The sequence below is a fragment of the Protopterus annectens genome, chromosome 11.part0 (assembly GCF_019279795.1).
Source record: "Protopterus annectens isolate FY-2018-M chromosome 11.part0, PAN1.0, whole genome shotgun sequence".
Lineage (NCBI taxonomy): Eukaryota > Metazoa > Chordata > Ceratodontiformes > Protopteridae > Protopterus > Protopterus annectens.
In genome coordinates, this window is record NC_056745.1 from 1255494133 (window position 1) to 1255511888 (window position 17756).

Here is a 17756-nt window from a genome sequence, read left to right on the forward strand (position 1 = left end):
ATTATAGGCTGGTTTGTTAATCTAACCTTCTGTAATTTACATTTTTGTGGATGTCTTATGTTGATTATTTGAGTTCATGTTTGTAATGTTCGGTGGATTGTACTACCATTAATAGAAAATAGATCCATAAAAAAATTATATATATATATATATATATATATATATATATATATATATATATATATATATATATATATATATATATATATATACATGGATCTAGGTCATTTTGGTCGACAACTCATATGACTGATACTCATTTGGTCGACAAAAAGTATTCAAGGCAAAAACCTGAGATTTGTCCCCCTCCCCACTGTTGTGCGACCGTGGAGTTGTTATATATAGTTGGGGGGGTGCAGAATGTTTGTCGACCAAATGAGCTGTCGACCAAATGAGTGTCAGTATATATACACACACACACACACACACACACACACAAGTATATATGTATGTATATACACACACACACACACACACACACACACACACACACACACACACACACACACACACACACACTGGATATAAAAAGTGTATACTCCCCCTGTTAAAATGCCAGGTGTTGTGATATAAAAAAATGAGATCACAATAAATCATTTCAAAACTTTTCCCACCTTTAATGTGACTTTATAACCTGTACAATTCAATTGAAAAACTAACAAATCTGTTGGGGGAAAAATATAAAAAATAAAAAACGTACAATAAGCTGGTTGCATAAGTGTGCACACCCATAAACTAATACTTTGTTGAAGCACCTTTTGATTTGATTACAGCATTGTCTTCTTAGGTATACACCTGCCATCAATTAAAGACTCTGATTAACCCCAAATAAAGTTCAGCTGTCCTAGTAGGATTTTCCTGACCTTTACTCAGTTGCCTGCTACATCAAAAGCCGTGGTTTACAGAAAGCTTACAAAACATCAAAGGGATCTCATTATTGAAAGGTATCCATCAGGAGAAGGGTGCAAAAAAAATTTCCACAGCATTGGATATACCATGGAACACAGTGAAGACAGTCATCAAAAAGTGGAGAAAATATGGGACAACAGTGACGTTTCAAAGAACTGGACATCTCTCAAAAATTGATGAAAAGACCAGAAGAAAACTGCTGGTCAGGGAGGCTGCCGAGAGACCTACAGCAACACTGAAGGAGCTGCAGGAATTTCTGGCAAGTACTGGTTGTGTACTACGTGACAACAATCTCCAGTTTTCTCCATATGTCTGGGCTATGGGTTAGAGGTACATGACGGAAGCCTTTTCTTACACAGAAAAACATCCAGGCCTGGCTAAAATTTGCAAAACATCAAGTCTCCCAAAAGCATGTGGGAAAATGTGTTATAGTCTGATGAGACCAAGGTTGAACTTTTTGGCCACAGTTCCAAAAGGTACATTTGGCGCAAAAACAACACTCCGCATCACCAAAAGAAAACCATCCCCACGGTGAAGCATGGTGGTGGCAGTATCATGCTTTGAGATTGTTTTTCTTCAGCTGGAGCTGGGGCTTGGACGGAATTCTGAGCAGTTCCAAATACCAGTCACTTCTGGCCCATAACCTTCAGGCATCTGCTAGAAAGCTGAAGATAAAGAGGAATTTCACCTTTCAACATGACGGTGACCCCAAGCATACATCCAAATTGACAAAAGAATGGCTTCACCAGAAGAAAATTAAAGTTTTGGAATGGTCCAGCCAGAGCCCAGACCCAAATCCAATAGAAAATCTGTGAGGTGACCTGAAGAAGGCAGTGCACAAGAGACGCCCTCACAATCTGACAGATTTGAGTGCTTTTGCAAGGAAGAGTGGGCAAATATTGCCAAGTCAAGATGTGCCATGCTGATAGATTCCTACCCAAGAAGACTGAATGCTGTAATTAAAGCAAAAGGTGCTTCAACAAAGTATCAGTTTAAGGGTGTGCACACTTTTGCAACCAGCTTATTGTACATTTTTTTTTTTATATTATTTCCTCCTAACAGATTTTTTGTATTTCAATTAAATTGTACAGGTTATAGGTCACATTAAAGGTGGAAAAAGTTGAAATGATTTATTGTGGTCTCAGTTTTGCTATTACAAAAATCTGGAATTTTAACAGGGGTGTGTACACTTTTTATATCCATTGTGTATGTGTGTGAGTATATATATATATATATATATATATATATGTATGTATGTGTATATATATATATATATATATATATATATATATATGTATATATATATATATATATATATGTATATATATATATATATATGTATATGTATATATATATATATATGTATGTATATATGTATGTATGTATATGTATATATATATATATATATATATATATATATATATATATATATATGTATGTATATATATATATATATATATATATATATATATATATATATATATATATATATATATATGTATATATGTATATATGTATATATATATATATATATGTATGTATATGTATATATATATATATATATATATATATATATATATATATACATACACACACACACACACACACACACACACACACACACACACACACACACACACACACACACACGGGATCCATGCAGATGTTCGAAGTTTCACTTCTTCGAACCCACTTCACTGAGTCCACTTGTTTGATGTAGTGAAACTTCAAACATTGACTTTGGCAGTCACACTACAGTGCGGAATGGGAATATTCCCTTTTTTCTGCTGTAGTGCGATCTTGGAGTTGGTATATTTAAGTAGGGGGTGTGTGGGGGGCACAGCCCCCCACATGAGGGATGCAGGGGAGCTTTCCCCCTGCAAAAACATGTTTTAGTGTTTTTTTGTTTTTTTTGGGGGGTCGCCCGGGGAACTAGATTTCAGCGAAAGTGCACTTTCGTTGAAGTGAACTTTCGCTGAAGTGTGGGTCTCCTGCTCTATTTCAAAGAAATCTTCTTTCGATGTAGAGCAGTAGACCCGTATACACATACATATACACACACACAAACACACGCACACACATATACATTTACATATACATATGTATCATTTGGGGGGAACTGGTGGCTTGCCCTGTTACAAAAAAAAACTTTAAATAAGAACATCAATGTTTAACATTCACTGTTGCCGTTCTGCACTTTCTGACTCTTTTTCTTAATTCTGAGTGTCATACTTATGAGTATCAGAATTACAACAGGGAGATGCCCATTAGGAGCCTATGAACTCATGTTTTAAGACCTTTTGTATGTGTGCGCTGGACTGCTTGCAGTATATTTCTGCTGACACAAGACCTTGAAGTTTCTTTAGCTAGTTTGCCATTTTCTGTTTTTAATGACTTGGTTTCATAGTTATACACATCCAGGTCATCAGGCACCCTCCAGACACTGGCACAAGACCTAGAAGCTGAGTACCTTTTGGCAACACCATATTAACTGCTATAAGTGTTCCTGAGTCCTTTGACTGCAACATCCTTCCAGCAAAATAGGCACATTTATCTATTTGTAACTGTAGTTTTGCAAAACAGAAAACAATATTTAAATTTTCTGTGTCAATGTTTCTGTGTGTACGTGCTTGTTCTGCTTAAATCTTTTGTATGACTGCAATGAAACTTTTCCTTTGTAACCAAGCAGGCTGCATTCTGTCCTGAAACGTGGGGACTTTGTTCAGTCCTGAAACGTGGGGACTTTGTTCAGTCCTGAAACATGGGGAATTTGTTCAGTAAAGGTAATGATTGAGGTGACAGGGTTAACATTGCTGTTTTTTAAACCAGGTTCTGTTTTAGAATGAATAGAAACAAAGAATTTGTGTATGATGTAGTAATTCATATTTCTTTCTTCAGGTCCTTGGCCTTAAACTGCCCAACCTCTTTGGTCGTGCTGAAAAACTGACTTTCCAGTTCTCATATGGAACAAAAGAGACTTCATATGGTTTATCCTTTTTCAAGCCACAACCTGGATATTTTGAAAGAAAGTGAGCAAACATTTCCTTTTTCACTGAAATGTAGAGTACAGTCTGTTTTAAAAATTGCAGTGCTATGGAGTGCTTTTCTGATTTAGAAGGTCTGTATATGGTATTCTACTTAAAACTCCAATGTGGCAAGAGCTGCAGTTCATGTCACTTACTCTGGTTCACAGATGGAGGTTAGTGTTAAACATTCCAGCACTAAAGAGTAAAACCTCTTTTCACACTTAATCTGAGCCCTGAACAGCACCTGCTAACTTCTTTTCACACTTAATTTGAACCCTAGCTCCACAGCATCTGTGATCCTGTTCATGCTGGATATTAGTCATGACTGCGGTGCATACTCTGTTTAACTTGGGCTGACAGGGATGGGTGTCTTGTGGAGGCAGTGTTCCAGTGTCTTCAAGAAGACAGCACAGTTTCCAGTGCAGCTTGCAGCCTTTGCAGGAATTTTGTGCTAACTTTAGTGCCAGTAGTAGTTCCTTTAATTAAAGGATAACCACATCCAAAAACTGAAAAAAGTGTTCATTTCATCACATCTTGATGTTTCTTTTATTTTAACACCACTGTGGGACTCTATGCATTTTTGAATGTATTTGTGTTTTGCCACAGTCTGTCAACATAGGGTCCAGCATCGTGATGTGATTTTGATTTTTTAGTCTGCCCTTTGGTATCCTACAATGCAGTGCTTGGCAGTAGAAAATTACATCACACAAGCAGCTTATCTACAAATCTCTTTGCTCTCCATTTATTGTAAATGGTATTTCACATGCTTCCTGCTTTATTTCACTCAGGTTTAAGTACTATTTCTTGTATTTCAGTGACTACCTAGTTTCTCTTTTACCTCATCTCTCAGTACAGGTTTTCTAACTGCATTTTGCAGATGCTCTTAGTGTTTCACTTTTGCAGTCATCACCTGTGGGTTATCCCTGCTGTGGTAGCCCTCGGCTGGCCTGAATACCAGAGTCAATGTTTATCTGCGTCGGCTACTGTCGCTTGCTGCCTGACATCAGGTCTTCAGTGCTGTAAAGGAAGGCAGCTGACGCCATTACATCAGTTTCTTTCCATGGAGCCTGTAGCAGAAGCAAAGACCTCCCTTTTGTCAAAATCCTCCAAACCCCCTTAGGGTACACCATCAACAAGAAGAAATCAAGGCCAACACCCTCCAGGAAGATCATTTTCTTGGGAGCACTGCTGGACACAGCATCCCAAATGGTCTTCCTATCCGCAGAAAAGCAGAGTTTCCTGCCTCTCTTTTTTACACAGCTGGCTTCCAGAAGTCACCTCACTGTGAGGAAGTTCCTGCAAGCCTTTGGGTACATGGCATCTTGCATCCTTCTAATTCCTCTGGCCAGGCTTCACATGAGAAAACTTCAGTGGTACCTAAATAACCTTTGGTGTCAGCATTCTCAACCCCTAGAGACCTCTATCCCTCTGATCCCCTGTATAAGGGCTGAGTTTCTCTGGTGGGCAAGGGCCTGTGCCCAGAACAAGGAACTTTCCTTCATCCACCGCCCAACCGGGCAAACCATTACCACCGACGCCTCAGACATAGTTTGGGCTGCTCACCTAGAAGGCAGGTGCACCCAAGGTCTTCGGGATGCCCAGCACCTTCCCCTTACACATCAACCAGAAGGAAATGATGGCAGTACAAAAGGCTCTGACATCCTTCAAACCCCATCTCAAGCCAGGGGTTCGTCTTATCAAAACAGACAACACCACAGTAATGTGGTACATCAACAAACAGGGAGGGACCCAATCTTACCCTCTGTGCAGGCTAGCCATGAACCTCTGGCTGGCAGCCTCTTCCATGGGGCTACACCTGATGGCCCAATACATACCAGGGATCAACAACACCCTGGCAGACCACTTAAGTATAAACTTACTGGAACCCCATGAATGGCAGCTCCACAGAAAAATCTTTTTACAAATCTCAGGCGTCAGGGATTCTGGAGGTGGATCTCTTTACTTCGCACCTCAACCATCAGCTGAAAAAAATCTGTACCAGGGAGTATCACCACCTAGCATGGGAGGCAGATGCCGTGACCTTCCCCTGAAACACCGTCTTTGTGTATGCATTCCCTCCTCTGCTTCATTCCCAAGGTACTGATCAAAATAAGGGAGGAGAGACCAAAGGCCATCCTCATTGCTCCAGATTGGCCCAAACAACATTGGTACCCCTTACCGTGCAGCCTGACCTTACAGCCTCCCAGGCAGCTTCCCCTGATCTCAGACCTCTTAACTCAGGTGGGGGGGGATGCTGCACCCAGACTTGCAGACTCTCAAACTGTCAGCATGGCTAATACACTAAAGGCAAACAAGGGGCCCCTGTTAAGCAAACAGGTCCTAGACATTTATCACAGAGGCCAGAAGGCCCAGCACCAGAAAATCCTATGCAGGAAAATAGAAAAGATTCTGCTCCTGGAGCCAGTCCAGAGGGGGCAATACCTCACAACTTCCATCCCTCCTATCATGGACTACCTAGAGGAGCTACTTAATAGTGGCCTCTCCTTATCCTCTATTAAAATCCACACCTCTGCCATTTCAGCTCATTTTGATACATAACAGCCCCTGTTCACCCATCCTTTGATTAAACAGTTCCTCAGAGGGGCTTCTAATATCAGGCCTCCCAGAAGGCCACCCACTCCAGCCTGGGACCTGAATTATGTTTTGGAAAAACTAATTTTACCACCCTTCAAGCCCGCTGCTTCAGCAGAACTAAGATATCTCTCCTGGAAGACTGCTTTTCTCCTAGTATCACCTCGGCCAAAAGGGTTTCAGAACTTCAGGCACTGATGGCCATTGAGCCCTGCATCATCTTCCATGCAGACAGGGTCTCCCTGAGGACTAATCCCTCCTTAATGCCCAAGGTGGTATCTAATGTAACTTTCAGCCAGGCCATACATCTACCCACCTTCTTTCCTAACCATCAAAACAAGGGGGAAAGAATTCTGCACTCACTAGACATGCACAGACAGCTTCGATACTATCTGGATCTTACTAAACCTTTCAGGAAAAACGGACTAACTACTTGTTAGCTTTGCCCCAGGGGCAGAGGGGAAGCCCATTTCCAAATGGATATTACACTGTATCCATTTCTGCTATAGATTGCATTGGAACCCCCCCCCCCCAGTCTATCCGAACCCATTCCACTAGGGCAGCCTCCACTTCCACAGCATTATTCCTCAGAGGAGTTCCCACCAGGGACATCCTGGAAGCTGTCAGCTGGACATTTGTCCATACCTTTACCAAGCATTATCACCTACCTCTATTTTCTAAGGCTAGGGCAAGGTTTGCCTCTGCAGTTCTGCAGGACATGCTGACCCATTCCTAGGTTTCTTACTAATCCTACCACCCTTCTCCTCAGCTTTGGGACTCCTCCCACAGGTGACGACTGCAACAGTGAAACACGAAGAACATAGTACAGTTGTGTACACTTACCATAAATGTAGATGTTTGAGTGTATTCACTGTTGCTTCCTCCTTATCTTCATTCTTTAGAGAGACATAAGTTTCTAATGGCAGCTTTTAGCCACCAGGGCCACCTTTGCCATATTTACTTGGGCCTCTGACTGGTTAGGGCAAGAAAAACTGATGTAATGGTGTTGGCTGCCCTGCTTTATAGCACTGACAACCTGACGTCAGGCAGCAGGTGACAGCAGCCGATGCAGAAAAACATTGACTCTGGTATTCAAGCCGGCCGAGAGCTACCACAGCAGGAATAACCCACAGGTGATGACTGCAACAGTGTACACACTCGAACATCTACATTTATGGTAAGTGTACACAACTGTACTTTTAGTTTTAAAGTGTCTAATTTAACTGTTTTTTTTTTTATGCTAGTTGTAGTTCTTTGAGCCTTTATAAGCCTGGCCATGCAACCCAACCCAATTTTGCCCTCATTTTTTATACATACTCCTTTCTACTTTGTACCACATTCTTTGGTATACCCTTTCAAATTTCTTTGTTCAAGAGTTCTTGACAAAGACAAATTAAAATAATGGTGTGACAAAAGCCCATAATCAGGAAAAGCTGTAAATATTTCAAATTTTCAAGACTGTAATTCACTTCAGAAGATTCATATATTTCCCATCAATATACTTTTTTGTACTGACATCACTGACTGACCATAATCCTCAACAGTTTACCCAAAAGAAAGTGTTATGAGGGGCAAGACAAAAACATGATCACAAGATCATGTACATTCTGCAGGGCTATTTAAAAAAGTATAGGCTTGGGTCATTTACCCATATATATATATATATATATATATATATATATATATATATATATATATATATATATATTGACCAGAGGAGAAAAGCTCCAGCAGTACATGTTTATTACAAAGTATAATTTTTCACAATATTGAAGTGAGAGCAGTTAGAGCGAAAAGATTTACAATTGTTGAGTGCATACATACAAGTTAAAGTTCCATGTATGGAGAAAGAAAAAAAAATTAAACTAAGTAACACATAATTTAACAGTGAGATAATGCAATAGGTTGAAAGTAAAACAAAATATATATATTTTTGCTGTTTGTGCGGAATTATGCAAATAGATTATGAGAAACTTCTTGAGAGAGGTGTGTAGGGGGACTAAGTAGGGTCCTTATAATGGCAAGTGTGGGGGAGGGAGACTAAGTGGGATCTTTGCAAGGGCAGGTCCTGGAACTGAGAAATTAAGTTTTTAGTTTGTTTTTTAAAGTGGGAGTTGTGTGAAACTCAACGTAAGTCAAGGGGAAGTTTGTTCCAGGCATGGGCGACTGAGTGTTTATAGAGTAGTTTTCCTACAGACTTTGTTGGGTGGTAGATATCAAGTAATTGTTGATTAGAAGTACAGAGGGTTCGGGATGGAGTGTAGATAGGGACTAAGGAAGAGAGAGATTGATAGAAGGAGGGTTTATGAAGGATAGAGTGTAGCATGTGAAATTGATAAAGTAGCAGTAGTTAGGGAAGTTCAAGCCACTGGAGAGAGTTTAATGCAATGCAGTGGTGTGAGTTGTATGTGGAGTTAGTAATGAATCTGGCTATTTTATGGTAAGTCTGTTGGAGTTTGAGTGGTGACCTGAATATTGGTAAGTACCGGGGCGGCATATAGGAGGGTGGGGAGGAGGGAGGGCCTGTCCCAGGGTGAGTCTAGCATCAGGAGTTAGGAATTTTTCGTTCTGATATAGCAGGCCTAATTTCTGGTGTTTCTTTTTTGTTTTTTTTTTTTTATACATTGGAGTATGTGTAGGTTGAACTTTAGTTCATCATCAATGATGACCCCTAGGAGTTTTGTGTGGTTATCAGGTTGGATAGTTGTATTGTTAGAAGATTTAATAACAAAGGAGGTTTTATGGTGAGAATGAGAACGGGGAAGGAAAAGTAGGCGTTTAGTCTTTTTGGGATTTAGGATCAGTAGGTTGTGAGAAGGCCATTGTTCCGTGGATGGTAGGGCATGTTGAGTTAAGGAGTGTAGTTCAGAAATGTTATTAGATATAGAGATAAGTGTGGAGTTGTCAGCATGTTGAATGAGCGAAGATTCTTTACAAGAGGTGAAAAGATCATTGGTGAAGATGTTAAACAAAAGGGGTCCTAAGATGGAGTCTTGAGGAACACCAGTAGAGATGGGAAAAAAAGGGGAGGAGGGTGAGAGCCATTTGACAGATTGTTCCCTGCCAGATAGGTAACTATCGAACCAAGCAAGTGTGGAGGGGGATAGGTGTAGGCTAGCAAGTTTGGATAATTGTAGAGGATGAGAGACAGTGTCAAAAGCTTTGGAGAGATCTAGGAAGAGACAGGAAATAAGTTTATTGTTGTCTACGGTCTCTGCGATGGTGTGTGTGAAGGAGAGGAGGAGAGTGGTGTTGCTATGGTGGGGACGAAATCAGTGTTGGATAGGGGTAAGCAAGTGGTGGTTAAGGAGGTGATTGAGAAGCTGAGAGTGGATACATTTTTCTAGAGAGAGGTGGACAGAATGGCAATGGGTCGGTAGTTTGAAGGTTCTGTAGAGTTTCCACCTTTATGAAGAGGGATAGTAAAGAAAGATTTCCATAGGGTGGGGACAGTTGATTCTAGAATTGATCTGTTTATTAGTATAGATATAGGATAGGCAATAGAGTCAGCAACAAGTTTGAGGAATGTAGGAGGTAATTTGTCAGTGGAAGGAGAGCATGGTTTTAGCTTGAGCAGTAGAGATTTGATGTAAGTAATGGGAACAGGCTAAAAGGAAAACAAAATTGTGTTAGTTAGACTTGGAAGGGTAGGTATAGAAGTAGAGTAAGGACTGGAGGTTATGTTATTTTAGATGGAAGAGATAGTGATGTGAAGTTTTTCAGTCGCGTTGCTCATTCTTACACATGGGTTCGGAGCCGATCCATCAGCTCCAAGTCAGACACTTTCACTAGCTGAAGATCTCAGAGTAGCTCGAGGCCAGGTCCCTATCCCATGATGCTCTCTGTCGTACCTCAGATCTAGTTTGCCACTGAAACATATCGAAGGTTGTTGGTGAACTTGGGCCAGTATTGTGGAAATTTTTCTACTATATTGTACCTTTATAGCTAAGTTTTTGTCAGTTTTCTGTTTAGACTGTTTTGTTGGGCTAGTTAGCCTTGGTTTAGCTCAGTTTTTGTTGTACTTGACGAGGATTTCATCCTCTTAAGAGTGGCTGCTCATAGTTGTTAGTTACCTATCCAGCTATAGTAGCGTGTTGTATAGATAGTTCTTTAAAAGTTAAGATTTATAATTAGCTTTTTGCTAGTGTAGGCTTATATTTAGCGTGTTAGTTAGCCTTTATAAAATTAGAATTTATACTTAGCTTTACTGTGTTTCTACAGTGTTATAGAGTTTGCCGTGTGTGTGCTGTAGTCTTAGAGTGAAATAATTGTTCTGATTGGTGCATACTGTTGTTTTTTCATTAGTATGGCTGATCAAAAAGAAAAGCAGAAGTCAGGTTTTAAAAAGTGCCCTAAATGCAGGCAGAAAATGTCAATCACTGACTCCCATGTAAATTGTGTTTATTGCTTGGGGCCAGTTCACCTCCAGGAGGATTGCTCTATGTGCCATTCTTTCAGTAGCCGGGTTTTTCTTGAATGAAAAAGAAAGCTGGTGGATAGAGGCTTACTGAAGCCAGATTTTCAGGAGTCCTTGGACAAGGCTGACCAGACTTCCAAGTCATCGAAGTCCTCCAGAGCTTCCTCGGAGCCCAAGTCATCGGCTCAGAGCCTTGCTGTGAAGGTGGGGTCGCCGGCTCCGCAGTCTTCAGAGTTGTGCACCGAGCCAGTGTTTCGGAGCCAGTCTCCGAGACCTTAAGGTCTCCCATTCTTCAATCGGTGGCCTCTTTGGTTCCTCTGACTCATTCTTCAAGAACCCTCTCCGATGTGGATGTGGACCGGGTGGTGGAGAGGCTTCTCGAGAACCCAGCACTGGCCAAATTTTTATTGGCTTCGAACCAACCGATTTCAGAACTTGACCATCGCACCTGCTGTGACGACTACTCCTCCGAGCCGAGCCGGTCCTTCGGAGCCGGGGAGGGGGATCTGATGATTGTGGAGTCTTAAGAGCGGAGGCCTGTTCCAGTGCTATCGGCTCCGTCAACCCTGACTTCTTCTGTGCCGTTCGAAGATTCTGGGAGCCAACACTCTCTGGTCGGCTCCGGGGGGAGGGGGAGTTGAACTGATGCATCGGTTCTGACCCTTCCTCTCGGAATGTCGGCGCAGGTGAGCTCGGCTCCTTCCCCTGGGTCGGATCCCACTGTTTCGGCCCCAGGGAGGTTCGCGTCTTCTTCAGAACCGTTGGCTTCTTCGGGTCAGAGCAGTGGAGCCATCGATGCTATGAGGAGGGTTATGTCATCCAAGACACACACATCATCAGAGCCCTCCTCCCCTAAAGTGCCAGTTTCTGCCTCTACATCGCAGGTCCCGGTGAAACGTTGAGACCCAGAGCCTCAGGTAACCCCATTGGGTGACCCATGTTCTACTGAGATCTCACCAGAAGCCCCCACTGATGAGGTTCCCAGGAAGAAACTTTGTAAGAGGAGGCATTTAGACTCCCTACAGGAGTCTTTGACATCAGGCACCGACTTAGAGGAGTCAGAAGTGTCCCCCTCAGAGGATATCTCTTTTGCTGATATCCTGGAGGTCCTTAAGCACTGGGGTGACTGGCAGTCCATTAGCCCTACTGAGGATGATTCGGTGATCCTGAAGGCCTTTGGGTCTCAACCTTCCACCTCCTGGGTGACTCCGCCCTTTGAACTAATAGAATTGGTTGCTTGAAGGGTGTGGGAGTCTCCTGATACTATGGAACCTGCCCCTCGGAGGCCCAACAAGTTTATCACCTCTCCCCAAGATAAGATGCTCCTCACTGAGGAGTTCCGGTTGATGCCATGGTGGTGCCGGCGGCCACCAAGAAAGAGATGTCTGAAACCTCTTCTACTGTCCATCCTCCTAATAGAGATTCCAGGACGATGGACAGGTACAGGAAACACATGTTTAGTTCTGCGACCTTTGCTATGCGATCGCTCAACTACTTGACTCATTTTACCCGTCTTCAAAGAGATCTCCTAAAAGACTTCGGAGATACTCTGAAGGGTAGTACAGATGGTGCTGTCTCTGAGAAGGTGACAGCCCAGCTTAATACCCTTAATTCCATAGTTTAACTCGTCCATGCGGCTCATTTTCTATGCAGCCGATAGTTTGAGTCGAGCAGCGGGTTCAGCAATAGCTCTTCGAAGACATTCCTGGATGCGCTTATGCTCCTTTGCGCAAGCCTTTGTTAACACCCGATTTGATGGCTTGTCTCTTTTTCAGACCCAAAGTCAAGGAGACTCTCACTAGGTGTGAGCAAGATGGAAACACTGTATCTGCCATAGGAAGTCCGTTTTTCACCCCCTACCAGACCATACCCCAAAGGGCAGAACGGTGGAAAAATGTGATTCCAGAAGTCCAAAGAAGCTTTCCAGAACACACGTAGTGAACCCCCCTCCAGGGGGGGGGTAATAATGGAAGACGCTGCCCCAGCGGCAGAGGGGGTCCGCAAAACCAGGGTGACAGGGATCAGTTCTTTGGTAAGCCCTACCAGTGCTCCTAAAAGGAGGCCCTACTGGCCTACTCTGGAGGCAGTTGGGGGTCGCTTGTCTTTGTATCTAGACGCCTGGCTAGGAATTACAACAGATTCTTGGGTACAAAGCATTGTTACCAGAGGTTACATCATCCCATTCTTAGAAACCCCACCTGTTCGAAAGAAAATCCCAGTTCCACCCAGTCTCAGGGATCAAGCAGCCATAGAAATCCAGAGGCTGCAGGAAAAGAGTCATCTAGCTAGTCCCAGCAGACCAGATAGGATCCGGAACTTACTCCAGATTCTTTTTAGTTCCAAAGAAGACAGGGGACTGGAGGCCCATCTTAGACCTCAGCAGACTCAACACATTTGTAAAGGAGAAGTTCCGGATGGTCATGCTTCAGTCAATCCTTCCATTCCTCGGAATGGGCAATTGGATGTGCTGTATAGATCTCAAAGATACGTACTACCATATCAAAATGGCCAGACCATAGGTTCATAGGTTGGTACTAGGCTATCAGCCCTAGGGCCTATACAAGCCTAGCCATAACAATTCCCTGGCTATTTCTTCCCACACTATTTACTTCCCTGGACCCCTGTCTAGCAAGGCGACTGACGTGATCCCTGGGGTGAATTTCCTTTCTCCCATCCAATCGTCAAGGTTCCTTTTGAAGAGGGCCAAAGAGGCACTCTGCTTGACATGTATGGGCAATCTATTCCAGAGTCTGGGGAGTCTCTGGGTCATTTGCGTTTCCGGCTGGGAGCCAGTCACCATCAGTTCCGAGCACTGCCCTTTGGCCTCACAACAGCTCCCAGAGTGTTTACCAAATGCATGGCAGTGGTTACGGCTCATGTGAGGCATCTAGGATTCCGAGTGTTTCCGTATCTGGACGACTGGCTCCTTACCGCCTTCTCCAGGAATCAACTAATTCTGTCCAAGGATCACACTTTCAATCTCTGCTCTCAGTTAGGCATAACTATAAATTTTGACAAGTCTGCGTTGTCGCCATTGCAGCATATCTCCTTTATTGGAGCAGAATTAGACACCACCACTGCCACAGTAAAATTGCCTCTGGACAGAATAGCCACTCTTTGAAGCCAGGTATCAGACATTTTGCAGAGAAAAAAAGTACCGGCCTCTCAAGTATTGAAACTACTAGGTACCATGGCAGCTACACTCATAGCAGTTCCTCAGGCGTATGCACATGAGGAGTCTTCAGTGGTTACTCTTCACCCACTGGTCTTACCAACAACTTCCAATGTCATTCTTAGTCATGATTACAAACTCTTGCAAGAAGGATCTTCACTGGTGGTTGACCAGCCACCAAGTTACAGTAGGTCGACCACTTGTTTCTCCCCTGCCGTCAGCCACAGTGACTACGGACATTTCTCTGATAGGGTGGGGGAGGCTTTTTCAGGGAAGAACAGCCCAAGGCACCTGGTCGGATACAGAGTCACAGTTGCACATCAATGTTCTGGAGCTGAGAGCGGTGCTTTTGGCATTGCAGCACTTCCATGACTCTCTCTTCCTCTAGGGACGATTGTGATACAGACGGACAACATGTCTGTCGTCTGGTACATCAACAAGCAAGGGGGAACCAAGTCTTACCCTCTATGTCGAGAGGCCTTGAGAATTTGGCAGTGGGCGGTATCCACCGGGCGCTTTCTGATAGCAACGCATATCCCAGGGAAATCCAAGGTGATCGTGGAAAAACTGAGCAGAGCCATTCTGTTACCACACGAGTGGTCCCTCAAAGACGAGGTTGCGGAGATGATTTTCTACAGATGGGGCCGGCGTTGGTGTGACCTGTTTGCATACCCTATGAATGCCAAATGCAGAAGCTACTTTGCCCTGAATCCCCCACCAGGGGACAGCCCAAGGGACTCGCTTGTACACTGTTGGCCCCCGAGACTCCTATATGCTTTTCCACAACCTCCCCTGATTCCGAAATTCTTACAGAAAGCCAAAGCCCTGGGAAGGACTTTAATCTTAATAGCCCCTTTTTGGCCTCAACAGTTTTGGTTTCCCTTCCTTCGACTGTATCAATTGGAGGAACCATGGATTCTGGACCCAGTTCCAGACCTCCTGACACATTCGTCAGGGGCCGTCCATACCTCCCTTAGTTTCCACAGACTGACAGCTTGGCTGCTCAGATTCCCAACCTAGCCAGGTCACATGACTTTTCTTCAGAGGTACAGCGGCTCCGGACCCATCCAAGGTAGAGACATCTGCAGGTTCCACAGTTGAAACATCTCGCGGCATACTGGACTCCGAATGGGTCTCAGTAGAGGCCTGCGAATCTTCAGTAGCGGGTATCAGGGGCTGCGAAAGTGCCTCACTGAGTACTGGCGAGCTGGCGGCTGGCTTAGGAGAAGCGTCGTCGGCAGCTTTGGACCTAGGTGGCCTGTCTCTTTCTTTATCTTTGTGTTTTTTTGGAATGTCAGTAGTCGGATGGCTTACTGAAGACATATCTGGATAATTGAACCGAGCACCAAAATATTTAGAAATGAAAATATACCATCGACGGATAATTCATTGCTTAAATAAGGCACAAAACTGAAAGCGAGGTATGTCGTGGTCAGGGCCTAGGCAAGGAATACAGTACGAATGAAAATCTTTGAGGTATTTGCTTTCCACAAGAAATGCAATTATTTACTTTTACTGACATCGGTTTATAGGTTCATAGGTTGGTACTAGGCTTATCAGCCCTAGGGCCTATACAAGCCTAGCCATAACAATTCCCTGTCTATTTCTTCCCACACTATTTACTTCCCTGGACCCCTGTCTAGCAGGGCAACTGACGTGATCCCCGGGGTGAATTTCCTTTCTCCCATCCAATCGTCAAGGTTCCTTTTGAAGAGGGCCAAAGAGGCACTCTGCTTGACATGTATGGGCAATCTATTCCAGAGTCTGGGGAGTCTCTGGGTCAGGAACCTATCACTCCAGCATATTTTGTTTATTGTGATGACAAGGTTTAGATCCCTGGAGCGTGTGGCTCTGAGGGATTGGGATTTCTTTAAGTGTAGCATGTACAACAGCTCTGGGTTTGACATGGCCTTGTATGTTAAGCAGAGATTGCCTCTGAGTAGACTATATGCGACAGAGTATAGCTGGAGTTTTTTAAGGCAGTCAGCGTAGGGCATCTGCTTTAGGCCTGTGATTCTTTTAGTGAGGTATTTCTGCGGCCTTTCCAGTTGTTGCAGATATCTTGGGTCAAATGAGGGATGAGTACAGTGGGACAATGACCTCCTTTTTTCTGGATGAAAAGCCCTTAGTGACGAGGTGTGCCACATAGAAGGATTTCCTGACTGTTGTGGCGATGTGATTATTGAAGGTGAGACCACTGTCCACCTGTGTCCCTAAGTCTCTTATCACACTTTTGGTGCTTAGTGTACTACCACCTATATGGTAATTCATGGGTACATGTCTTTTCCCAAAGGAGATAACTATACATTTCTTGGCATTGAGCTTGAGCCCATGGCTCTGGCACCAAGCATCTGTTTCTGTAAAGCCCTTTTGTAGAGTATCCACATCATTTGGGGATTCAGTAATGGCTCCCAATTTGCAGTCATTTGCGAACTTTGTTAGCCAGAGCCCCTTAGTTGGCCTGTACTTCAGAGAAGTAGATGCCAAACAAGAGCGGTCCCAGGACTGAACCCTGAGGTCCTCCACTTGTCTGGAGATGGATTTGGAGTCTGCTACTTTTACAGTGTGGGTTCTGTCAGTAAGCCAGTTAGCAACCCATTGGGTGACGTAGGGATTAATGCCCAGCTTAGTAAGTTTATCTATGATTCCAGAGTGGGGATGGTGTCAAAGGCCTTGGCAAGGTCTACATAGGCTGTGTGGACCATCTTACCCTTGTCCATGGCTCTGGAGACTAATTTGAAGAAGTTAATCAGGTTCAGGAGATAAGATCGGCCCTTCACGAACCCAAACTGGGTGAGGTCCAGTGTTTGAAGGTTGCCAATGTCTTTGTTTATAAGTTCCATGATAATACGCTCCATGGCCTTGCAGATAAGGCTCGTTAGACTGATGGGACGGTAGTTTCCGGAATCCAAGGTGGATCCCCCCTTGTGGAGTGGGATAACTGTAGCTCTGCGCCACTCAGTGGGCACGAAACCTGAGAGGAGGCTATGATTAAACATGACACTTAGGTGAGGTGCCAGTTCATATTGTAGTTCATGTAGTACACAGCCCGGTATGTCATCAGGTCCCATGGATGCTGTATTCTTAGCTTTGGAGAGTGTGTTTTTTACCTGTGTGGCCGTTATTACTGGAATTTGGCAATCTTCCGGTATTGAGATGGGCCATTTAGGGGGTGAGAGGGGGGTGAAGTTGGCACTGAATCGATCTGCCAGGATATTTAGAGCAAGAAAAGGTTTCCCCAATGGGGTAGTTAGCTTTAAATTGAAGACTTCATTTCTGAAACTCGAAAACGAAAATTTCAGAAGTCGGATGACCGGCACTTGAGAACTGCCTCTGCTTCGGGCACCGCACAGCAAGAAAGACTGATGTAATGGCATCGGCTGCATGTTTTATACCCCTGACTACCTGACATCATGGAAGAAGAGACAGGAACTGACGCAGGGCCCAAGACTTTGTTAATCAGGCCAACTGAGGGCTACTGCAAGCAGATGACCCCAAATGTGATGACTGCAACAGTGAATACACTCAAACATCTACATTTATGGTAAGTGTATACAACTGTACTTTATGTACTTACCATAGCGTTCAATGTGAGTTGTTCATCTCGCCTTCATTCTTACATTCCCACCCGCCTTCCCCC

At 43.7% G+C, this 17756-nt stretch overlaps 1 protein-coding gene across 1 annotated transcript in view; it reads left to right on the top strand.

Moving 5' to 3' along the window:
• The window catches only part of SAMM50 (SAMM50 sorting and assembly machinery component), a 1314985-nt gene that overhangs the window by 398011 nt on the left and 899218 nt on the right, over positions 1-17756 (top strand). The window contains exon 6 of the mRNA XM_044088615.1: positions 3808-3938. Within this exon, the coding sequence (XP_043944550.1) occupies positions 3808-3938 (131 nt within the window). The remainder of the gene's footprint in view (positions 1-3807; positions 3939-17756) is intronic.